The sequence below is a fragment of the Hyla sarda genome, chromosome 5 (genome assembly GCF_029499605.1).
Source record: "Hyla sarda isolate aHylSar1 chromosome 5, aHylSar1.hap1, whole genome shotgun sequence".
NCBI classification, from domain to species: domain Eukaryota; kingdom Metazoa; phylum Chordata; class Amphibia; order Anura; family Hylidae; genus Hyla; species Hyla sarda.
Genome location: NC_079193.1, coordinates 282,700,450 through 282,726,794, shown reverse-complemented (window position 1 = coordinate 282,726,794; position 26,345 = coordinate 282,700,450). Strand labels below are relative to the sequence as shown.

General features: G+C 44.8%; 1 protein-coding gene across 3 annotated transcripts in view; it reads left to right on the top strand.

Moving 5' to 3' along the window:
- PRKDC (protein kinase, DNA-activated, catalytic subunit) overlaps nt 1–26,345 on the top strand; it is a 631,631-nt gene that overhangs the window by 344,288 nt on the left and 260,998 nt on the right. For all 3 annotated transcript variants that reach the window (XM_056521838.1, XM_056521836.1, XM_056521839.1), the window contains 2 exons: nt 13,095–13,302; nt 23,602–23,780. In XM_056521838.1, the coding sequence (XP_056377813.1) occupies nt 13,095–13,302; nt 23,602–23,780 (387 nt within the window). The remainder of the gene's footprint in view (nt 1–13,094; nt 13,303–23,601; nt 23,781–26,345) is intronic.

Genomic DNA, 26,345 nt, shown 5'->3' with positions numbered 1-26,345 from the left:
ACGCAGGGCATACATGTACACCCTGCTCCCGCTCCCCTTCTATGACGCGCTCAGGAGCTGCGGGCGCATCATAGTGGGTTGACACCGGGACCCGTGGCTAATGCCAGACATCACTGATTGCATTGATGCACAGCATTAACCCCTTGGATCAGGGGTCCTGCCTAAGGACGTCCCTGTGTCCCGAAAGATGTTTTCGGGACACAGGGATGCCCCTGTTAACTCTCTGCGGCCCTGTGTTTACTTTAAAAACACAAGGACTTCCGGGAGGTAGCGTGTATGCAGTCGTAAGATTGTATGTTATAGCCCCCTAAGGGGACAAAAAAAAGTGTAAAAAAAAAAAGAAAAGTTAAGTGAATTGACCCCTGAATCCCCCTCTTTTCCTATTTAAAATAAAATAAAATTATGTAATCAAAAATAAACATAATCATATGTGGTACCGCCCCATGCATAAATGTCCGAACTATTAAAATATAACATGGGTCGATCGATGGTGTACACGTAAAAAAAAAACACATATAAAGTCCAAAACTGTGCATTTTTTTATTTTCTTTTTTTATAGTATTTTTGTATTGCATTTTCAAACAGAAAATTAAACATACAGTAAATGAACAAAACATCCCCCAGAGGCCCTAGGAAATGGCCATAAAACAGTACATAGTAATATAAAGGCAAGTGGACCAATAGCACCAGTAGTCATCCGCTAAGACATTAGGGCTGAAAAACCCAGGACCCCCAGAGGTATGAAGGCCCGACAATGACAAACCACAAGGAAAGCCACACCATACACACCCTGGCACCCCCCATCCACCACTACTCAGAATGCATTTTATGCCATCTCAGCCTCACTGAGTCAACAGAGGGTTAGTAGAAGCAGGAAGAAGCAACCAAGGGGTCTACACCTTATCGCATTTCTTCGGGCATTTTCGACTCGTATACAATGCGTGATAGACAGGAACATATTTATTCACCAAGCTACTCCACTTCGACAGAGGGTGGGAGTGGGGGGGTGGTGAAGCATCCTTCCATGTCATCACAACCACTTTTTGGGCACAGAAAAGAAGAGACTGAATCAGTAAACTCCTTTGAGAGCTAAACACAACACCAATGATAATGCCCAGGAGACACACCCGAGAAGTGAGTAGAAAATTGGAACTCTTAATGATCCGCTTAAAACTGCATCACCTCACTCCAGAAAGGGGCAACACTAGGACCGCTCCACACTGCAGGAAGAAACGCACCTACCTCCATTGAACAACGAAAACAAGTATCAGAGGGGGAAACACCAATGTGCTTCAACTTTTTCAGAGTATAGTAAAGCCTCACCACAAACCTGGCCTGAATCAACATATCTATGGTGCTATCCGCAGTGGAGGGCAAGAAAGAACAAGAAAACCTGATCCTCCCCAAACAGATGGACAACAAATTTGCTTCCGTTAGTTCCCCAAAAGCCGGCTTCCTGTAACCCGAGCAGGTGCGAAAGTGAATATTGCCCCACAAGGGTGCACGAGTAGACACCAGCGGTTGCGGAAACTTTCCCAACACCAAAGCTTAGCCACCGTCTTAATAGCAACAGGATAAGAGGATGCTGAAGAGTACTTGTATAAAGTGTTGGTTAGGCTCTCGTGGACCCCATGAGTGCACCAGCCAGAGAAGTAGCTGCATTAGAAAGATACAGGTCAATCCACCAAGCTGCATAGACCAGTTGAAAGGCAAAAAAATTATTATACATATCAGGGGCGGCTATGCCGCCATGTCGTTTAGGCGCCTGGAGGAGAAACCGACCCAATCTAGGAGGCTTACCTTGCAAGTCGAAGGATCTCCGAGCGCTACAAATCTATCTAAAAATATTTTGGGAGGGAGGAGGGGAGCTAAGTGGCAGCGATATAAAAAATTATGGAGGTAGATCATCTTAAAGATATTAATTCTGCCTGCCAATGAGAAAGGAAGGGAGGCCCAGGAGTGCAGTCTCTCAGCAGTGCTAACCAGGAGAGGTTCAAGAGTGAGTGAAAGATACTTTGACAAGGAGGCTGTGACTTCCACCCCCAAATACGTAAAACGCAGAACTACCTGCAGGTCCACCAAGAGAGAGGAAGGAACCACCGCCCTAGCTGAAAGCGCCATCAAGGAGGACTTGGACCAGTTGACCTGCAGGCCCGAAAGAGAGCCAAGGAGGTACACGAGGGAGAGAAAGGAACCCTCCTTGTCAGCCAAGTACACCAAGGTATCTTCTGCATAAAGGGAGACTTTTTCAACAATAGACCCTCTAGGGACAACAAAAATAGAAGGGGCTGCCTGGTTTGCTGCCGCAAGAGGCTCAACAGCAATTGCAAAGAGGAGAGGGGACACAGGGCATCCCTGCCTCGTCCCCTGACCTAGGGGAAAGTGATCAGACACATCCAAGTTAATACAAATATGGGCCCTAGGACTTTCATATAGAAGACAGACCAACAAACGGAACCGTTGTCCAAAGGCCATAGCTTCTAAGACACCCCATAGATATTGCCATTCCACTGAGTCAAATTCCTTGTACACATCAAGGATGACCACAAACCCCGGAGATAAGTCCTCCTCCACAGAAGCAATATTGAGCTGAAGGTGTTTAACATTAATGTCAGTAGGCCTACCCGGTATAAACCCAGTCTGGTCAGGATGAATGAGAGAGGCAATGATACCATTGAGGCGTGAAGCCATAATCTTAGTCATAAGCTGAAAGGTTAAGTCTCATGCATAAAAATGTATCCCCTATCCTTCGTACCTGTACGCCCGTGGGAATTCCGGTCCCCGCCGCGCAGGCACCCTGTGCAAACCCCCCATGTCGGCGATTGCCACAAATTGCCGATCAATTCACATCGGTGAGTCCGGGTCAATCAGGCTCCCAGTGACACGGAAAAAAAGGGGTGATAGGTGCCGTCCGACATGGCACCTATCGCCCTTTAATCTGATTGTCTCATTATTTTGCTTAGTAACCACGATATATACCCTCATACCACTCTTACTCTTGCCCCTATGGCGAGGCTGTTTGGCAGGGTGGATTATCATGTTGCCTCGCTTACCGGTATGTGATCGATCGGCAGGGGCGAGGAGTGGAGTTGGTGTGCCCCTGTCGGCGATCGCTAGTGGATGTTATTTTTATGTTGAATTATTGTTTATTCTTTTTTTTTTATGTACTTACCTTTGAATTTAGCCTTCTCCTCACCTCCTTTTCCCTACCCTTACCTGCTTTTTGATGTCAAGGTAACCCTACGCCCATCAACAGATGTTAAGTCACTTGTTGTACTACTTACCTACCCCCTACTTATAGAGGGTTTACTGAGTCATATTAGTTCACACTTATCTGGTTACATCCCCTTCCCCTTCACTTAGTATGTGTAGAGTGCTCTCACATAATGTTAGGGGATTCAACTCCCCGATTAAACGCAAAAAAGCGTTTCTAGACTTCCAGAGGCATCACCCGGAAATAATTTGTCTGCAGGAAACACACTTCACCCAGACCTCATTCCCTAAATATATCAACCCCCGCTACTCTAGAGTTCACTTGTCCTCTTTTACTTCCAAATCCAGAGGTGTAGCTACTATCCTGCACAATTCCTTCCCCTTTGTCCTACACACAACACACACGGACCCGGAAGGTAGATTCTTGATACTGGAGGGTACCCTACAGGAGACTAAACTCTGTATAGTGAACTCATATGCTCCCAATGAGGACCCTCTGCAATTTCTGGTTCAGATGGTGGGACGGCTAGGCTCCCTCACCTTTGATCACTTGGACCGTTCCAGTACCAGCTCATTCAGACGCACTGGCCTTCAGCAGAGGCTCCTCATTGGAACTTTACAGTCACTTCACCTGACTGACACATGGAGGGAACATAATCTGGGAATGCGTGGGTATACATACTACTCACCCGCACACAATCTTTACACAAGAATAGATTGGATCCTGGCTAATTCCTACGCTCTACCCTATTTACTTTACTCTAGACACATCCACTGTGCATGGTCGGACCACGACATAGCCTTTTCACATTTTCAGTTTGCTACCAAATGGCTTACCCCCTTTTCCTGGCAACTTAATGAGTCGCTTCTGACTCGTCCTGCTGTTCGAGACCAGTTGGAGGAGGAAATCTCTGCCTACTTTGCTACCAACCTTTCTCCTGATTCCGATGTGGGATGGGTCTGGACTGCCCACAAGGCTGTCATTAGGGGAAGCTTATTGCTTTAGCATCCAAACTTAAACGCAGCAGACTCCAGGCCCAGACCACACTGGAAACTCGATTGACCCGTTTAATTACGGCCCATCAGCTTAACCCCACTACATACTTATATAGAGCTATTAAAACGACTAATCTGCAGCTTGATGCTGTCCTATTGAATACCGCTATCACACTTGAGGAAGTGTCAGACGTCATCTAGGGCTTGAAAATAGGCAAAGCACCAGGCCCTGATGGTCTTTCCGCTATGTACTACAAGAAATGTAGTTCCCTATTGGCCCCACATATTACCAATTTATGTAATTCTATAATGTCAGGTACACCTCTACCCCAAGAATTTTTGCAAGCATCAATAGTGGTCATCCCCAAGCCCCGCAAGGACCCCTTACTTCCCTCTAATTATCGTCCCATTTCTTTAATCAATCTAGACGCTAAAATATTTACTTCAGTTCTGGCCAGGAGACTCAATAGGCTTCTCCCTGATCTAGTGCATAACGATCAAGTAGGATTCATCCCGGGGAGGCAAGCGCCTGACAACATCCGCAAGGTTCTCAATATTGTTCAATGGGCATCACAGACGGACACACCGCTAACGCTCTTAGGGTTGGATATAGAAAATGCGTTTGATTCTGTTTCCTGGCACTATATGTTTGGAGTCTTGAAGGCTATGAGATTTGTGGAGGCCTTGCGGATGTTGTACTCTTCTCCCCTAGCATACCTTAAACTCCCATCCCCATCTCCCATCCCTATACAAAGGGGTACTCGTCAGGGATGTCCATTGTCTCCAGCACTATTTGCTTTGATCATGGAGCCCCTGGCGAGCCTCATACATCACCACCCGGACATTAAGGGGGTGCGGATTGCGAACTCAGAATACAAAGTTAACCTGTTTGCAGAGGACTTATTACTCACTATCACGAATCCCATTATTTCCATTCCCAACCTTTTTCCCCTATTAGACAAATTTGCGACTATCTCGGGCCTGGTGGTTCATAAGACCAAGTCGGAGATTCTTCTGTGTAACACTTCCTCAAGTACTCGGACACTTCTCTCTTCTAACTTTCCTCTCAAAATTCTTACCTCTCATCTACCATATCTTGGCATCTCACTCCCTGCTTCTCTACCGGCTCTATATAGGCTTAATTACTTACCTTTGTACAGATCGATCAGAGCAGACCTCGTCAGATGGAACCTACCACACATATCTTGGTTGGGCTGCTTGCACTTGCAAAAATGGTAGTCCTGCCCAAGCTTCTCTATTTGTTTCGGACTCTCCCGATACGTGTGGCTGATCTGAAATTGTTGCAGGTCCGATCATGGCACATGTGCCTGTAAAGACATCTATTTCTTTATACTCTTTACTATTGTGGAGGGTGGTCAGGTTTAAGCTCTTGCTCCAATCACAATTATCCCCTGTCGTATCCATCCTAGCAAACCCAAATTTCCTTCCAGAAGTTAATACTTCTGAATTTGCATGGTGGAAAGATAATAATCGTACATTACTTAACCACTTTATGGTTGTTAAAAAACTTATGTCCATGGAAATGTTTATATCCCGCTACCACCCTCCTCCCTCAAAACACTTTAGAATTACGCAATTTTTTTCCTCTTTACGCTTCATATCTCCCCCTCACATGATACACAATCCCACCTCATATGAATTGACAGCGTTATACTCACCTATGAAAACGGGATCACTCTCCCTTATCTACTCTTCATTAAACCAACCACCATCTGACGGTAAACTGCCTTTCATGACACAGTGGGAGGAGGACATTGGGGAATCACTCACTACTCAAGAGTGGCACTCCTGCTGTGAGACCCTTAGTAGGGGGAAGTTGGCAAGTCTCCCTGGTGGAAACCTCCCTTAAAATACTGCACAGGACTTATTATGTTCCCACGAGATGAAATGCCATCTATCCGGAAGTCTCCCCATTGTGTTTCAGGGGATGTGGGGAAAGGGGATCCATGTACCATATATGGTGGTCTTGTCCTCAAGTCGCCCCTCTGTGGCAACAGGTGGTTGATCTTATTTCAACGATTACTGATAGGGGATGCCCCTTATGTCCCAAGATATGCCTTTTAGGTTATAAACCTTCGGGCTTTAATAATCCCTCCTTTCGCTTGGCACAACTCATACTTCTTGCAGCACGAATACATATTGCAGCACAGTGGCGCTCTACGACCCTATCTTTTAATATGGTTATCACCAGAATCAATAGCATACTCCTCACGGAAAAACTGAACGCTATTAGAGCTGATACTATGGATAGCTTCCTTAAGGTCTGGGATCCTTGTATCTCCTCTTCTCATGCTCCAGACATTTCTTATTATTTAACGATATAGTAAACTGATGCTTCTGTGTTGTTCTAATGTCCATATTGTTTGACTCATGTAGAGTGCACCCTGACTCGATTAACCTGAGTACCCCTTGACGTCTCTGTATTCCCGCCCTTATCCTGTCCTGTCCCCCTTATACATCTTCATGTTAGCAAATGCCGGTCTTCTCTTCTTTGTTCATGTAGCTAGATTGAGGGAAGATCGCTTTAACTACATTGTACTGCATGATATGCTATTGTTGAAGGCAACCGTAGCCTTTTCATATGACTGTTGATATTGTATTTTTATCTGTTGCTACCAATAAATTTCTCATTTTGACACTAAAATGAGTTCAATCTGCTGCCCATTATGTTGAATTGTAAATGCAACCCTCTTCTCCCACTCTTCACGCACGGATAGCAACACCGCAGGAGAAATGCTAGCACAGGCTTCCAGTACCTGTAGTTTCAGGTGCTGCACATTTTGTATCTTCACAGCATAGACAATTGCCTTCAGATGACCGCAAAGATAAAAGTCTAAGGGGGTCAGATTGGGAGACCGTTCGTGAAGAGTGGGAGAAGAGGGTTGCATTGACAATCCAACACAATGGGCAGCACATTGAACACATTTTATAAGTGGTCGGAAACTTGTAAATAACTCATGAAAGAATAAAGTTACATTAAAACCAAGCACCTCATTGTTTTTCTTGTGAAATTCCCAATAAGTTTGATGTGTCACATGACCCTCTTCCTATTGAAAAAACAAAAGTTGGATATTCAAAATGGCCGACTTCAAAATGGCCACCATGGTCACCACCCATCTTGAAAAGTTTCCCCCCTCACATATACTAATGTGCCACAAACAGGAAGTTAATATCACTAACCATTCACATTTTATTTAGGTGTATCCATATAAATGTCCACCCTGTACAACTCCCAGCATGCCCTTTGATAGTTTGTGCATGCTGGGGGTTGTAGTTATTCAACAGCTAGAGGCACATTTTTCTATGAAAAGGTGTGCCTCCAGAAATTAAATAACTACAACCCCCAGCATGCACAAACTACCAAAGGGCATGCAGGGAGTTGCAGTAGTTGCATAACTACAAGTCCCAGCATGCCCTTCAGCTGTAAGTGCATGCTGAGAGTTGTAGTTTTGCAACAGCTGGAGGCACACTGGTTGCAAAACAAAGAGTTTGTTACCTAACTCTGTGTTTGTAACTGGTTTGCCTCCAGCTGTTGCAAACTACAACTCCCAGCATGCACTGATAGACTGTACATGCTGGGAGTTGTAGTTTTGCAACAGCTGGAGGCACACTGGTTGCAAAACGCTGAGTTAAGTAACAAACTCTGTGTTTTGCAACCAGTGTGCCTCCAGCTGTTGCATAAATATAAACCCCAGCATGCATGGGACAGCCAAAGGGCATGCTGGGAGTGTTAGTAGTATGCCTCCAGCTGTTGCATAACTTCAAGTCCCAGCATGCCCTACGGCTGTCAGTGCATGCTTGGGGTTGTAGCTTTTGCAACAGCTGAAGACACACTGGTTGCAAAACTCTGAGTTTGTTACCTAACTCAGTGTTTCGCAACCAGTGTGCCTATAGCTGTTGCATAACTACTACCCCCAGCATGCACGGACAGCCAAAGAGCATGCTGGGAGTTGTAGTTTTGCAGCAGCTGGAGGTTTGCCCCCCATGCGAATGTACAGGGTACATTCACACAGGCGGGGGTTTACAGTGAGTTTCTCGCTGCAAGTTTGAGATGTAGCAAACTTTCCTCTGCAGCTCAAACTCCCAGCGGGAACTCGCTTTAAACCGGTGCCCATGTGGATGTACCCTTAAAACACTACACCTACACAAAATAAAGGGTAAAACACTACATATACCCCTACACAGTTACCCCCAACCCCCCCTCCCCCCAAATAAAAATAAAAAACATCTGGTATGGCACTGTTTCCAATACAGAGCCTCCAGCTGTTGCAAAACAACAACTCCCAGTATTGCCAGACAGCCATTGACTGTCCAGGCATGCTGGGAGTTTTGCAACAGCTGGAGGCACCCTGTTTGGGAAACACTTCTGTAGAGTAATTTTGGTATCGGAGGCAAGTCTCCTGGTCTGTCCCTATGCAAATCCCTAGTTTAACCCTCAAATGCGCATAGCGCTCTCTCACTTTGGAACCCTGTCGTATTTCAAGGCAACAGTTTAGGGCCACATATGGGGTATTTCCGTACTCGAGAGAAATTGCTTTTTCTCCCCTTATGAAAAGGTAAAGTTGAGGTCTACTTCAGCATGTTATTGTAAAATGTTTTTTTATTTTTTATACTAACATGCTGGTGTTGCCCATACTTTTCATGTTCACAAGAGGAAAAAAGACCCCCAAAATTTGTAACGCAATTTCTCCTGAGTACGGAAATACCCCATATGTAGACGTAAAATATTCTGTGGGCGCACAACAAGGCTTAGGAGTGAGAGCACCATGTAGATTTGAGGTGATTTGCACAGGGGTGGCTGATCGTTACAGCGGTTCTGACATAAACCCAAAAAAACACGTGACCCGATTTAGGAAATTACACCCCTCATGGAACCTCATGTGTGGATGTAAAATGCTCTGAAAAGGAGCGCCATTGGGCTTTTGGAGAGATAATTTTCTGGAAATGAAGGCCATGTGCGTTTACAAAGCCCCCATGGTGCCAGAATGGTGCCCCCCTTGGATCCCCCCCCCCCCCCCCACACACACACACACACATGTGACCCCATTTTGGAAACTACACCCCTCACGGAATGTAACAAGGGTTGCAGTGAGCATTTACACCCCACTGGTGTCTGACAGATTTTTTCAATAGTGGTCCATGACAATGAAAAATAAAATTTTTCATTTGCACAGACCCCTGTTTCAAAGATCTGTCAAATGCCAGTGGGGTGTAAATGCTCCCTGCATCCCTTATTAAATTCTGTGAGGGGTGTAGTTTCCAAAAATGGGGTTTTAATTTATTTTAATGCTTAAATACAAAATTCGTATGTTTAAAATTGGCATCTTCTGACCCCTATAACATTTTTGTTTTAATGGGACTCTTTGATCGCTTTTTATTAATATTTTTATGGTATATGAAGTGGCCAAAATGCACAATTTTGTATTTTGGTATTTTTTTACATGTACGCCATCAACCGTGCGGTTTAGCTAACCTTATATTTTAATAGTTCGGACATTTATGCACGCGGTGATACCACATATTTTTATTCTTTTACATTATTTTATTTAAAAAATTGACAAAAGGGGGGTGATTTTAAACGTATAATAGGAAGGGGTTAATTAATTTTTATTAAAGGGGTTATCCAGGAAAAAACATTTTTTTTTTATATATCAACTGGCTCCAGAAAGTTAAACAGATTTGTAAATTAGAAGAAAAGGAAAAAAGGGGTGCAAGTGCAGCTCACAATTAATGTGTAGACACTGCCTGAGGTCAACAGGGCATGCAACTATACCACAGCTGCAAAAAATAATAGAATATGTATAGAAAAATATTGCCCGGACCTTCCAAGGTAGTGTGATTTGATTGAATAAACAATAGATAACTGGGTCGTACTCCAATAATAATTCAATGGTTATTTATTTAAAATGTATAGTGCATTACTCCTCACAGGGCCCTTGTGAGAAAAGACACATATAATAGATATACAAAATTAGATATACAAGATTAGACAATCTTGAAATGTAAAAATATTATAAAAATATATCACTGGCATATAAAATAGCTCTATATAGACAAATTCATATAACGTCTTTAGGGTATTGTAAAGGTATGGTATAAATGTCCTTTTATGTGGCAATTATAAATCAAAGTGGATACTCTGTTACCGGTCCTGAATGATGTGGCTCTGTCAGCTCCCGTGCCCAGATAGCGGTCAGCGATCTTAGATGATGCTGTGGCTTTAACTCTCAAGGTCCAGGTGTTATGCGGTAGTGGTCGTCCCAGGCTGGTGGCACTGGCAGGCGCCGATGGTGAATTCGCCGGGAGGCCGTGCGCTAGCAAGCGCCGATGGAAGATTTGTCAGGAGACCAAGCGCTGGCAGGCGCTGATGGTATCGATCTCCTCACCGCTGGACTTGGAAGCCGGAGACTACACGCTGGGTAGATGGAGTTTGCCTCGTGTAGATGGCGTGTGACGTCAACTTGAGCCGGAGCTGACCAGGTAAAATCAGGACCGGACACTAGTCAAGATCGACTAATGCGTAGGAGATCCACAATGTGATGTATTTGCTCCGTGAGCTAGAGCTTAAGTTCATGGGGAGCATAAATGCCAGTGAGCAAGATTAGTGCATAAGACTAGACGCGTTTCAGGGTTCTCAAATACGACCCTTTCCTCAGGAAAGGGTCGTATTTGAGAACCCTGAAACGCGTCTAGTCTTATGCACTAATCTTGCTCACTGGCATTTATGCTCCCCATGAACTTAAGCTCTAGCTCACGGAGCAAATACATCACATTGTGGATCTCCTACGCATTAGTCGATCTTGACTAGTGTCCGGTCCTGATTTTACCTGGTCAGCTCCGGCTCAAGTTGACGTCACACGCCATCTACACGAGGCAAACTCCATCTACCCAGCGTGTAGTCTCCGGCTTCCAAGTCCAGCGGTGAGGAGATCGATACCATCAGCGCCTGCCAGCGCTTGGTCTCCTGACAAATCTTCCATCGGCGCCTGCTAGCGCACGGCCTCCCGGCGAATTCACCATCGGCGCCTGCCAGTGCCACCAGCCTGGGACGACCACTACCGCATAACACCTGGACCTTGAGAGTTAAAGCCACAGCATCATCTAAGATCGCTGACCGCTATCTGGGCACGGGAGCTGACAGAGCCACATCATTCAGGACCGGTAACAGAGTATCCACTTTGATTTATAATTGCCACATAAAAGGACATTTATACCATACCTTTACAATACCCTAAAGACGTTATATGAATTTGTCTATATAGAGCTATTTTATATGCCAGTGATATATTTTTATAATATTTTTACATTTCAAGATTGTCTAATCTTGTATATCTAATTTTGTATATCTATTATATGTGTCTTTTCTCACAAGGGCCCTGTGAGGAGTAATGCACTATACATTTTAAATAAATAACCATTGAATTATTATTGGAGTACGACCCAGTTATCTATTGTTTATTCAATCAAATCACACTACCTTGGAAGGTCCGGGCAATATTTTTCTATACAGATTTGTAAATTACTTCTATTAAAAAATTGTAATCCTTTCAGTACTTATGATCTGCTGCAGTTGAGTTGTTCTTTTCTATCTAAGTGCTCTCTCATGACACATGTCTTGGGAACCGCCCAGTTTAGAAGCAAATCTCCATAGCAAACCTCTTCTACTCTGTGCAGTTCCCGAGAAAAGCAGAGATGTCAGCAGAGAGCCAGTTGATATAAGAAAAAAAGTTTTTTCCTGGAATACCTCTTTAACTTTTTTTTAATATATTTTTTTAGCTCCCTTAGGGGGCTACAACATTCAATCTTCTGATTGCATATGCTGAAGACCCTCTCGTCGTCCGGTAAGCTGATCGTGACGTCGCGATAGTCCCAATCAGGTCAGCTGAGCTGCCGGGACTTTTTTTGTTTCGTTTTAGATGCAGCGATCAACTTGGATCGCGGCGTCTAACGGGTTAATGCTGGGAATTGGCCCGCACAGCGGTGCCCGGCATTAGCCGTGGGTCCTGGCTGCCGGTAGCAACCGGGACCCACGGGGTTTAACCCGTTCACCACTGATGAGAACAGTTTAAATCCCGTTAACGGGATCAGGGCGTACAGGTACACCCTGCGTCCTTAAGGACTCGGGATTCAGGACGTACCTCTATGCCCTCAGTCCTTAACAGGTTAAACACAAGCTAGGAGCAAGGTATGAAGCGATCTGCAGCTTCTTATAACCACATTGCTGGGCTTTATTGACAGGAGAGTCCTGTAAATCAATCCAGGTGGGGCAATACTTGAATGACTGATCTCTCACTTTACTGTACAAACATAGGGAGAAGCGTGTCCGTTAAACCCAGCAAGGTAGGGAGTCCATGCAAAGTCTTGTCATTGACTGTATACCTAGCTCATCTTTAACCTTAAAATCTTCTAAAGGCTTAAAGGAGTAATCCAGGCAAAAACATCTTATCTCCTATCCAAAGTATAGGGGATAAGATGTCTGATCGCGGGGGGCCCGCTGCTGGGACCCCCCGCGATTTCCCTGCAGCACCCGCATTCTATGGGGGTGTCTTCAGTTCCGGAAACCTCCGGATTTCCGGGACTGGGGGCGTGACGTCACGCCACTCCCCCTCCGTTCATGTCTATGGAGGGGAGCGTGACAGCCGTCATGCCCCCTCCCATAGACATGAATGGAGGGGGCATGGTGTGACAGCACGTCCCCAGTCCCGGAAACCCAAGGGTTTCCAAAACTGGAGACGGAGCTCCCGCTCTGTTGAACAGGCTACACAGCCATTTGGTCATATCTGAACATATTACTTTTCCAAACTTGCAATGCATCAATTTTGCTAAATACTTATTTGTATATCTTTTCTCTCCTGGTTGTTTAGGAGCAGCTGTGATAAACAGATAATCTTGATGGATACAATACACAACATGTTCAATAGTGATGATATCCTTTTAAATACAACTCGACTTTCTTTAGTTGATCGCTGTCTACTGACTTTTTTGTGGAACTGTAGTTCTGATGCATTGAAAGACTTTTATAGCAAAATCATTGTTTTTTCAATGGATGTTCTGAAGACCAGATTCACAAAGGTATCTTTTTGTATGTATATTTTAATTAAGCTGTTACTTCTGGTTCTTTTAGTAAATGCTGCCACTAGTGAACTTATAACTGATAATTTTCTAAATTACCATTATCCCTTTCCTACATATTACTAACCTAACTTTTTGTGCAGAGGGATTGAGACCTGATCCCTGCACACTGTGGGGGAATTATTCAAAACTGTACGATGGTTAGATGTCAGACAGCCAAGTCTATTGGTTGCTTAAAAATTTGCTACTTTTGTCTATATATATCTGTATATCTGTGCATTTTTGCAAGGTGCATGTGTTTGCTCAAATTTATAAAACAGCAGCAGTAGTAATTTAGCAAATTTATCACACGTAAACGAGGCACTTTTAAAATACATGAATGGCATAATAAACACAGCAAATGATAGTCTCACCCCTATTCGTACTGTTATTTCAGGCATATAATTGATGGTTATCCCCATTAGTAGTAATTTTAGGGATTGTAAATAGTACTCCTACCAACATATGTTTTCCTCTTTAACTGCTGTAAGGCACAGGATGAGAATGCTTATTTTGTGGCCATCAAGAGTATATGGAGCAGGTATACCTCAAGGCTTCCCACTGATTTCCATAGCAGAGGACTTCCGCTAAAAGCCGACAAGCAGTGATTGCCACTCCAAGCTATTAACTATTTAGATGTTGCTGTCATAGTAACTATAGTTATCACTTCATTATGTCTTAGGTACAACTTTTGGGGAATGAGATGCAGCACAGCAGGGACAGTAACAGGGGAAATGGTGCAGCAACAGACACAAAATTGATGATATGGAATGTTTCTATGTTTGTAAAAGGTAAGGAGAGTGCTGGAAAAGTGAGGAGCTACAGATGTGGAGCTGCCAAAGGTGTGGCGTTAAAAAGACTTCATGACTTCCCATTCCGGCACAGCCGATGTAGGCGGTCTCGCAGTGAGCTCCTGCTCTCCCCGGCATATACCAGCATTGTACCGTGCTCCTGCTTCATAACTGGTATCCCAGCGCAGCTTGACGCACCCAACATGGGCGCCGCAGCGGTGTCCCCGCCGGCACCTACAAGACTGACACCAATGGCTCCCCCTGCAGTTGCAGCCGAGATGGAGGTCAGCCTATCTGCTGACCAGCTGCCCCTGCAGCTAGCTCTTTCCTGGGCACAGATAAGCCCACTGTATCTCAGTGCCCTCAGACCGCTGCGTTCTCTGGGACCCCATTGCACATCAGCTACCAGCTATTGGCTGCAGAGGTCACATATCATATCACTCCCAATGTGCAATGTATTGTGGAGGAAGTACTAACAGCTACACTACAGCTGGAACGATAGAGCATTCTAGCCGCTTCACTGAGGTTGAGCATCGAGTATCGACCTTGGAAGATGGGGAGACAGCTACTATGAGATGCCTACGTGATACTGAATCTGAACTGTCTAGAGTTTGTGAGAAACTCGAGGATCTGGAGGTATTAACCTGTGCATCGTGGGGGTTAAATAAACGGTAGCTCCTTCTGATCTGCATCGTTTCTGTGAACACAACCTCCCCAAGGCCCTTGGCTTCTCTCATCCTTGCTAGGTGGAAAGGGCCCATCAGATTGAATCAGCTCCTGCCTCCTCGCAGGGATTACGTGCTGCATTGGCAAACCATCCACACCAAATCATTCTTCACCTTCTGGCCTTAAATGATAAAATGGAGATTCTGCAAGCTTACCGGCGCCTGTCACAACCATTAGTGCTTTTTGGAATGCGCTTCTTGCTCTTTGGGGACTTCTCACGTGGGGAAGCGCAGGAGGGCTTTCAGCGCAATTTGTACATTGTTTTTCAAAGCCAACTTTCGTGGAGAAGGTACCATTTCTGTTTACAAGACTCCTGAGGCAGCTACCTTGTCTCTTGACTGCTGACTTCTTCTTCACAATGTTTCTCTCAGCAAGACCGCAGGTCTAAATTGCCCAGCGAAGACCGGTGCTTCAGATTTGCTACCAGAGACTATAACTACTCTACTGATCCAAGGGATCGTTGCAAGTGACAGCACTTCCCACAACCTGGCTATGGGAGCGAATGCCACTCTTCTTCTGATTGATAGACTCCCTTATCAGCTGCACAGGACCCCAGCTGGGCCCCCAGCTCTCCCTCACTTACATGACTACAGCTGGCAGATCCTCTCAGGTCTCATGCATTGCCTTTTTGTGATATGTTCCTCTATTCCCATGTCCCCCCCCTGCTAATTTCTACCTTTTTCAATGCAGGTAGTCATTTTATTATGGTATTTTTCTATGTTGTTCTGGCCTAGGGACACTCTCTATAGGCGATACCAGGGAGGGATGGGTAGAGTCACTGTCCTATTCTCTATAGACGTAGTGTCCTTTTTGGTTCTTTATTCCCCTATGTCACCCGAAAAAAGAAAGTCACTTACGCGGGCTCGTTCGTTGCTCAACGACGTACTATGAGTTTGTTTTCTGTGTGTTGTTTTTTTTGTATTTTTCATGCTCTTTTGCCCCATTTTGCTACCGCTAGATTGTATGGGACCTATACCATGCCACTGGCACACTCATTGCTGCTGCTTCATCTTTCCAAACGTTTTACATGGTCTGCAAATTCTTACTTGCTGACCCCTTCCATAAGGTGTGACCATGGCCACCATTGTTACATGGATGTGAAGGGCATCAGCTTCCAGCATAAATGGAGGCTGTTTTTGCGCTATTTAAAATGGTTTAACCCTGATGTAGTGTTACTAAAGGAAACACATCTGAGGATGATGTCTGGGTGGGACATGTCTATGGCTCACCAGCCAAGGAGGAAAAGGTTGGGGTTCTCACCCTTGTACATAAAACATTCTCATTTACTATTATTGTTCATACCACTGACCCTGAGGGCAGGATGTCTCACCTTCAATTAGAATACAATGGGTAATCTCTCAGTATTTACAATGTTTATGCACCCAGGAGAACGGGCCTTTTTTAGGGACTTGACTGCTAGGATTCACAATGACAGCCTCTCAGGGAAAATATTGAGGAACGACTTTAATACGGTGCTTGACCCCTTAGTCGATAGGAAGGGCACATTACCCCTCATGATGCCCACCAGAACTTGAGACCAGGTCCTCCCCCCTTTTCTAGATCAACTTTGACTGCAGTATGCATGGCGGTTGTCATATCCAGATCACTGCAAGTTCATGCTCCTCTCCAATGCTCATGGCTCGTGGTCTTGAATTGATTACTTTTTTTTACTAGCTTGGACCTCAATCATCGGGTGCGTTCTGTAGACATTTGAGACCTGGCACTCTAGGATCATACCCCGCTGACCTTGACATTCCATTCCTCATGCCCCAAGAGTACTGAAGTCCTATGGCGGTTCCCTTCTCTTTTAGTCAGAAATACTTTCGTGGAATGGCTGAAGGAATGGTGCCTGGCATTCACAGTGAATAACGATTCCCACAGGTCAGATCCGCTATGATACTGGGAAATGGGGAAGGCAGTGCTTAGGGGATATTTAATGGCTCACGTGGCAGCGCTGAGGCATACCTCAGTACCTGCTTAAAAGATGCATATGCTCTCTTTCTTGGTTCCCCCACGGACACTCATAGAGATGAGTGGAAGGCAGCAAGGACTCAATTAGAACTATGGCTCCATCGGCCGCTCTGTTTGAAGACAACCTCTTCCAACATGGGAACAAGTCCTGGCCGCCTTATGGGTTTGTCTGACGAAGGGTTGATATCAACAATCCCACATAGCAGCTTTAAGACGCAGTCCAGACTAACCCTCATCTAATAAACAACATTTTTGTTAACTTTTATACTCATTTCTATAAGGATACTGCCTCTGATCTATCTGCAGGCGAGTCTTATCTTCATGATTTGGATCTACCTTCGCTGACTGATGAGCAAAGGGACATTCTCAATGCCCCAGTGACTGAGGAAGAGATTCAATATGTCATTAAACACCTGCAGAACGGTAATGTTCCTGGCCCAGATGGCTATTCTAGGGAGTTCTATAAGTCTGATCCAAGTTACCATAACTCGTCATGGTACATGTGGATGTTTATGGATTCAGGATCTGTCTCCAAAATACTCCCTAAAATTTTTGCTGATAGTTTGTCTCGCTTCATGCCAGCTCTGATCGGGACTCACCAAGTGGGTTTCATCAGAAACCGCTCTGCTACCATGACTTTGAGAACGGTTCTAGTAGTTTTAGACCAGCTGCAGCCCCAGCCCCAGCCAGGGAAACATCTTTCTTTGCTGGCCTTAGACGCTGGAAAGGCTTTTGACAACATCCGCTGGGGCTGGTGCTGGACCGAAAGAGTCCACACGGCTCTTTCTGTAACTACCTGTCCGGAGTCTATAGGCTGCCCATGCTTAGGGTTTACACACCTGGTATCTCCTCTACTCCCTTTTTCTTATTTAAGGGAACTAGACAGGGGTGCCTTCTTTTGCACCTCCTCTTCCACCTTGCACTCAAACCCTTTACTAAATATTTACGGAACTCAGATATTTACTCGAATATCGGGGTGGGGGAGAGAGAAGCGAAGCTTACATTGTTTGCAGATGATCTACTTTTTATTGATAGACTGGGATCTTCGCTGAAGAACATTCTAAATCACTTGACATTCTATGGAGGGTTTTCGGGATACAAAGTTAAAGGGATACTCCGGTGGAAAACAATTTATTTTATATCAGCTGGCTCCAGTAAGATAAAGTGATCCTTCAAGTACTTATCAGCTGCTGGATACTACAGAGGAAGTTGAGTAGTTTTTTTTTCTCTCTGACCACAGTTCTTTCTGCTGACACCTCTGTCTTTGTCAGGAACTGCCCAGAGTAGGAGCAAAACCCCATAGCAAAGCTCTCCTGCTCCGGACAGTTCCTGACATGGACAGAGGTGTCAGTAGAGAGCCTTGTGGTAAGACAGAAAATAACTGCTCAACTTCCTCTGGAGCATACAGCAGCTGATAACTACTGGGAGGATTTTTTGGATAGAAGTAATTTAAAAATATGTTTAACTTTCTGGCACCAGATGATTTAAAAAAAAACTGTTTGCTTCCAGAGTACTTCTTTAACATTACTAAATCTGAACTACTCACCCTGGTGATCTCTCTGCCACACTGGCTTCCTGAAGTAACTGGACTTAGTATTAGACTTGCCTCCTCCTCCGTCACCTATTTAGGGATCAAGGTCGGCAGGACCCCTAATATGATATTCAGTTAGAATTTCCTGCCTCAGTTCTAAACTCAGAAACCAAGCTGTTGAGGTTCGTGGCCTTCCACTCTCCTTTATGAGCAGATGTCACCTAGTTAAGATGGTCAATTTCTTACACCTTCTATACCCCTTGCAGACCTTGCCCCTGTTGTTGCAACATGAGGATGTCCGTAAACAAAACTCAGCCTTTTATTAAATTCAAGTGGGCAGGTTCAAAGACCTCGTATCGCACTACATAAACTTATGCTGGGTGTGAGGGGGTATAATGTCATTCTTATTCTGCTTTGTTGTGGACTGGATTCACAGATCCTCCTAAATACCATATTAGGGTATTTCATTTTTGCAAAAATGTGTTTTACATATGACTTTGCTTACACCCCGAATCTCAGTGATGTAAAAGATATATAGGCCAAATTTGAAGAAGATTGGATAATATTTAGGGGTTGCACACACTGATCACTTTTATCTCATCTCTAGAGAAATTTCTAATATTCAGTTTCAGGATCCCTGGGGCTCTGCATCAAGCAAGGCAATATATTTACATAATATTGTCCTCTTCACTAAACAGTTGAAATTTCCTCAATGAGAATTGAAAGGAATAAAATGGATTGCACATTTTGTCGGCCTCATATAGGTTCGCTTTTAGCACGAAGCAATTGTAAGTCAGTGAGCTCCAAAGAATGATTTGGGTATGCTACAGCTTCTGAACACTTACCCAGATGCAGACGTAAAAAAAAAGTGCTCTCACAGTTGCTAAGAGATACCTTTTGGTATCTGTCAGAAACAAACTTAGGATTGGCTTTTTTGGACAAACGTATTACTCAGGCTGATAAGGAAAATATGACTAAATATCTAGAAACCAAACCTGCTAAGAAAAAGGAAATTTAATTATTAGAGGGTAAAAACCTAGTTTTTTAAGGAAAGACCTGAGCCATTTCGTTACTAATGGAACAAAGATGTTCTATGAATTGTTTGGGATTCATGACGTGACAGAATATTGCAGTGATTCTCTAAGAAGCCATGTGAACGCTCTTAAGGTGGTCAATGCTACCGCAGAAAGAGGAATTGCTCTGATAAAAAAGTTTAACGAATCGGTCAGGGACGAACAACAAAAACAATTCTTGTTGAGGGTAGTCAAGCATCAAAGTTGTCACCAAGCGAAGAAAAGAAGGGATTGCATCGTTCAAAGTTAATATAATGTTTTGCTTATTATACTACCTATTAATCTTAGGGTCTAGTTTTAATATTATTTTAAGTTTGTGATTTCTAGTTTTCCCAATAAAAGTAATTAAAGGGGAACTCTGGTGGTCAACCTGTTTTTCAGTTTTTTACTTACCCTATTTGTTTTCTTTCCTTTCTATTCTTGTTGTTTAGGCTACTCTATTTCCATTCTTTGTTGTCTTTTTATCCCCCACTTTGTTTTCCTATCTTTGCTTCTATTTCCTGTTTCTTGCTGTGCTGAAAACTACAAATCCCAGCATGCCACATGCCTTGCTGGTTTAGGGCGACTCCTTTTTTTTTTTTATTGATTTGTTTGTTCCGCCCTTTACCCTCCCTACTATTTTCCCAGGTCGGCCCCTTATTCACAGCACACTAATATAATCAGCCCTGGTTGGGATATACTGGCATACACACACAAAAGGGACTACAACTCCCAGCATGTTTCATTCAGGAGTCTTCAGTCTGTGGTATAACACCAGCATGCTGCCTCTGTAGTCTCCAGGGGGTTGTAGTTCACCACACCTCTATAGGGCATACACCAGTGTTTCCCAACCAGGGTGCCTCCAGGTGTTGCAAAACTACTACTACCAGCATGCCCAGACAGCCAAAAGCTGTCTGGGCATGCTGGGAGTTGTAGTTTTGACACAGCTGAAGGCACCCTGGTTGGGAATCAACGCACTTTGTTTGTAATATACTGAATAGGCTAGGCCAGTGTTTCACAATCAGTGTGCCTCCAGCTGTTGCAAAACTACAACTCCCAGCATGCCCAAAGGCTGTCAGGTCATGCTGGGAGTTGTAGTTTTACAACAGCTGGAAGCACACTGGTTTGGAAACACTGGTGTAACATGTGTATGCTGAATAGGCTAGGACATTGTTTCCCAACCAGTGTGCATCAAGCTGTTGGAAAACTATAACTCCCAGCATGCCCAAAGGCTGTCAGGTCATGCTGGGAGTTGTAGTTTTAGAACAGCTGAAGGCACACTGGTTTGGAAACACTGGTATAACATGATGTGTATGCCGAATAGGCTAGGACAGTGTGCCTCCAGCTGTTGCAAAACTCCAACTCTCAGCATGCCCAAAGGCTGTCAGGTCATGATGGGAGTTGTAGTTTTACAACAGCTGAAGGCACACAGGTTTGGAAACACTGGTGTAACATGATGTGTATGCTGAATAGGCTTAGACAGTGTTTGCCAACCAGTGTGCCTCCAGCTGTAGCAAAACTACAACTCCCAGCATGCCCAAAGTCTGTCCAGGCATTCTGGGAGTTGTAGTTTTGCAACAGCTGGAGGCACACTGGTTTGTAAACACTAGCATACACACACATAACAGGGACTACAACTGTCGGCATGTGTCTTTCAGGAGTCGCCCCCCCCCCCCCCCTTTCTTCACGCACACAAATCATCCCCAGTCCGAGATTTATTCCCCTGCAGTCTATACATCCCCAGCCCGTGCACTTTGTTATCCTGCCCTTCACATAACACTCTTATCTTCTCTGTCTTCTTTCAGTGCAGACCTGCGTCCTCAGAAGTATGTCTTCTCTCTCCCCCTGCTCTGGATTCTTTCTCTCATGCACACCTGCGTCCTCCAGGAGGGGGAGATAAGGGGTGTGGCTTATTTATTTCATGCAGTTCTGAAAGAACAGAGATAAAAAAAAAGCCCTGACATGTTGTCTAGAGCCTGATCATAACATGGCCGACGTTGTGGACAACAGTAAGAGATCCAACACAGAACTACAGAATGTCCTGGCCCGCAAACAACATCAGTGAGACTCGGGGCGTAAGCAAAGTCTGCAAAAATGTAACATTTTATTTTTTGAAAAATGAAACCCCCTTTACCATATTTGGCAGCACCTTTTGACCGGTCTGCTCTTCACACATCCTATTCCAAATTGCCTTCTTAGTGACGTGCTCAATTTTGCTGAGAAACACAGTGGTGGCATGGAAAGAGGTCCGGAAGCTTTGTCATCTACATTTTCTGGTGTCCAAACATTTCCCCTTAGCTTGACACCCAGAAACTCCTCAGGGCATTCCTTCTGGAATTTATACTTTGTGGATGGAAAAGAGCTTGCGTACGTTCCGTCAACTCATAGACAAACCTAACAAATGTTGATTCACCCCTCAATCCATGAAGTCCAAGTATGATCCACTGTCTTCACACATACTTCCTTTAAACCAGATATATAAATTTTTTACCAAACTACTTCGTAATCCTGACAAAAATCCCAGGAACACCAACTAGACTTACCTTAAAGATACTAGACCACACAGGCTTAGCATTTCTGCTATATACCCTGTTCTCAGACGGGTTTTTCTCAAAACAGACCGAGCTACCCTCTTCTCCTCTTGGTCTACGTGGATACCCGGTGGTGATATTTCTGAAAACATTCTGCAAGGCTGGCACATTGTCTGGCGCTGCATTATCAATGTGCGCTGACGTGAGACATATTACAAACTGTATCATAAAACCCTTTACGGATTTCACATCCTCCCATTCCCTGACTTCCCAGATAGAATCACCGCCTGCCCTAAAGGCTCCACCCCTTTGACTAATTTATGGCATGGTGTGTGGACTTGCTTGTTCACTGCAGACTATAGGCGTTGGTCCTTTCTCACATCAGGGATACCTGGAGTTTGACTTTGCCTTGCACTCCGAAAGCCTTACTCTTCCATCAGTTTAGGCCCCCGGAACCAGGCCAGGCGGTGCTTCCTAAGGTGCCCCATGTCTCTTTGCTTCCTGTTTGTCAGCTTCTACCTCTACACTGGCCATGGTTATCAAACAACTTAAACTCCTTTGTGGGATTGATAGGTTGGACACGAAACATTACAAAAGCATACAAACAAAAGTTCTTTGATGAATGCAATGTTTTTATTTTTTCACGATACACATCTGCAGTAATTGCAGACATTGTCAGACCATTAAGTTCCACTGAATGGTATTGCCTGGGAGCGCTGTGTGACACGCTGGGAGCCTTACAACTTCCCTCATAGGTGGTGCCTACGGTTTTTCCTCCTGGCTTTTCTGAATATATTCCGGGGTATTGATTATGACTTGCATTGCATGTTCTCTTTCTTTGTTTTCTGTACGCTCTACCTTGACCACCAAAGCTGCCCAGGATATGCTAGCTCATGGTTTGACAGTAGCTTAGCTGCTGACTTACACAATCTGGATCTACTTGGACCATTCATCGTATTTGTGGCCTTTTTCCACATTTGTTTCACCCTTTGTTTTTACATTTGCTTGTTTTACATGCATGCACACCTTTGTATGTTGGAAATTGTTTTTCTATAATTGAAAAATTGTAATAAAAATGTGTTTAAAAAAAGTCTTCATGGTTGTTTGAGACTGTACTGTACTGTATTGACTTAAATGGGCTGCACAGTCTGTGTATCTACTTATATGGTCACTGTATGGTGGTAGTGTTGGTCTTAGTGTAGTGGTTTATTTTGAGTGGCTGCTTAGTTTTTGTGGTGTATTGCTGTTAGTTTGGCCTTGGATAGTGGTATTATTGGGAATGTTAGTATAGTATAATATTATAATAGTGTAATTTATTGTAGTGCATTCTGTTAAATAATGGTATGGAGCAAAAATTTACTGTATGGTGACACGGTAATATTTAGTACTGGTCTGACAGTATTTATTAAATAAAAGATATTTTTAAAATAAATAATAAATGTTGGGCTGGTAGTGAATATTCTTTGAGGCTTGCGCTTCAGGCACACTGCCTTCTGAAGTGACTAAATGTGGATTTTTTGAGCATTTGGTGCCATACTTAATTTTGCCCAGGGCCACACTAAAATCAACCTAGGTAATAACTAAAGCTTATCAATGATAATGGTTGCTATGATCTTACATTTACTGTTCATTAAACCAAAGTATACATTTTTTTGTAGACATCAGAGACTGTCTTTGACACTCAACTTACAAAGAAAATTGGTTATTACAAACTGCTAGAAGTTCTATATTCACGTCTTTCTAAAGATGAAATTTATTCAAAAGAATCCAGAATAAACCATGCATTTGAAAAATCAGCAAATGTTGAAGGAAATATGCTTACTAAGACACTGATAAAGTAAGTTATGGCTTTAATGTTCTTTTGCTTCATGTTAAAGTGACCATCACATTGTTTAGCCTGTTTGTTTCATCTTCCATCCTATTTATTTCTAATTTCTATTTCTAATTTTAAACATGCGCTTATCACATATCTTAAAAAAATGTTTGTAATATATTTATAATCTAGATGGATTAATAGTAATTAGGGCTGGGCGGTATACCGGTTCATACCGAATTCCGAAATTTTTGTCCTGCACGATATAAATTTTTCCCCATACCGCAATGCCGGTTTGGCCCCTCCCCCTCGGGAATCAATGAATTATCAGCCCGCTGTGCTGTCCCCACATCGGAGAACTAATCATATGTGACCCACGAGCGCTGTCCCCATCGGGGTAAATACTCACATATCACCCGCAAGCGCTGCCCTCCTTGTCATCCTGTTTATTGCGGGCCGCCGGGCGCTGACACTCTATACCATTGGTCTTTAACCTGCGGCCATCCAGATGTTGCAAACTTACAACTCCCAGCATGCTGAGAGTTGTAGTTCAGGCAACATCTGTATTCTTCTTACTTCCTGTTAGCCCGGCACGTCACACGGAGCTTCAGCCTATCACCGGGACATCGCTGCGGCCAGTGATAGGCTGAAGCTCTGTGTGACGTGCCGGACTAACAGGAAGTAAGAAGAATACAGCCCGGGGACCGAACACCTGTACCAGAGTGTACCGGAGCTCCGGGGGATCGTTGGCAGGTAAGAGGAAGTGTGTTTTCTTTTATTTTGCAGCCCGGACGGGATAAAAGGAAAAAAGTGTGCGCCGGAGTACTCCTTTAATATACATTTTTATTATTGGGAAAAATGCCAAAAGAGGGCCCGATTCAACCACAATCATACTCTAGTTTGTACACAAACCCTCATGAACTCATCCCACCCCCAATCTGTCCCAGACTCTTCCTGGTTTGTTGACAAGCTCCGAAATCAATGAGCCGTAGCAGTGCCGTAGATTGTGATTTGCCATAGATTGTGATGGAGTGACTCAGCAGTTTTCCCTGCTCGAGCTCTCCGCCTCCATTACAATCTATAGGCTGAAAGTCGCACACCACCCCCCAACCATTGGTTACTGCGAGGGCTGGGGTGGGGGTGGGGGGGTGCGAGTGTCACGTGACATATTTAATCATCAGGCATCGCAGCTCACAGCAGTCTCACTTGAGCTATCACAGGGAGAGGATCTCTCCCTGTAATAGCCCGGAGCTCTCATGGCCTTTGTGGCCCGATTCCGAGAGCGGAATGGAGCCACAGAAGTCAATCCATTTACTGTGTCCTCCCCTCTGCGCCTGTCAGCTTGTGTGCCCCTCGCACAAGTTGACAGTCAGTGTCACCCGCCAGCGCAATCACTAGTCACCGCTAACGGGAACCCTGTGCCCGCTAGCAGTGTTATGTGTCCCCGCCTGCGCAATGTTTACTGCTAATGGGACCCCTGTCCCCGCTAGCAGTGTTATGTGTCCCCGCCTGCGCGATGTTCACTGCTAATGGGACCCCTGTGCCCGCTAGCAGTGTTATGTGTCCCCGCCTGCGCGAGCCATCCACCCCGCCCGCGGCTCTGTTCCCCGCTCCCTTTTAGCTCAGGGAACGGGAAACAGATTTAAAGGGCTTCGGGCGCAGCGAGTACTGCGCATGCCTAGGTAGGTAGAAAAGATTTACTTTTAGTGTAGCGTAGTTTAGGATTAGTTTGAAAGAGACTAAAACTCCCAGCATGCCCTGGCATGCTGGGAGTTGTAGTGCAGGGAAGGGCCCACAACTCCCAGCATGCCCAGACAGCTGAGGGCTGCCTGGGCATGCTGGGAGTTGTAGTTTAGCTGATGGGACCACAACTCCCAGCATGCCCAGACAGCTGAAGGCTGCCCGAGCATGCTGGGAGTTGTAGTGCAGTGAAGGCACCACAACTCCTAGCATGCCCAGACAGCTGAAGGCTGCCCAGGCATGCTAGCAGTTGTAGTGTGGGGAAGGGACCACAACTCCCAGCATGCCCAGACAGCTGAAGGCTGCCAGAGCATGCTGGGAGTTGTAGTGCAGTGAAGGCACCACAACTCCTAGCATGCTCAGACAGCTGAAGGCTGCCCGGGCATGCTGGCAGTTGTAGTGTGGGGAAGGGCCCACAACTCCCAGCATGCCCAGACAGCTGAAGGCTGCCAGGGCATGCTGGGAGTTGTAGTGCAGGGAAGGGCCCACAACTCCCAGCATGCCCAGACAGCTGGAGACTGCCCGGGCATGCTGGGAGTTGTAGTGCAGGGAAGGGCCCAGAACTCCCAGCATGCCCAGACAGCTGAAGGCTGCGCGGTGATGCTGGGAGTTGTAGTGCAGTGAAAGGACCACAACTCCCAGCATGCCTAGACAGCTAAAGGCTGGCCAGGCATGCTGGGAGTTGTAGTTTTACACAGGTATAAAATAGTGTTAGCGCGATTTAAGCGTAGTTAGTGTAGCGTAGTGTTAGCTCAATTTTAGCGTAGCTTTAGTTTAGTGTTAGCGCAATTTTACATTTTTAGCGTAGCGTACATTTAGCGTAGCGTAGTGTAGTGTTAGCGCACTATT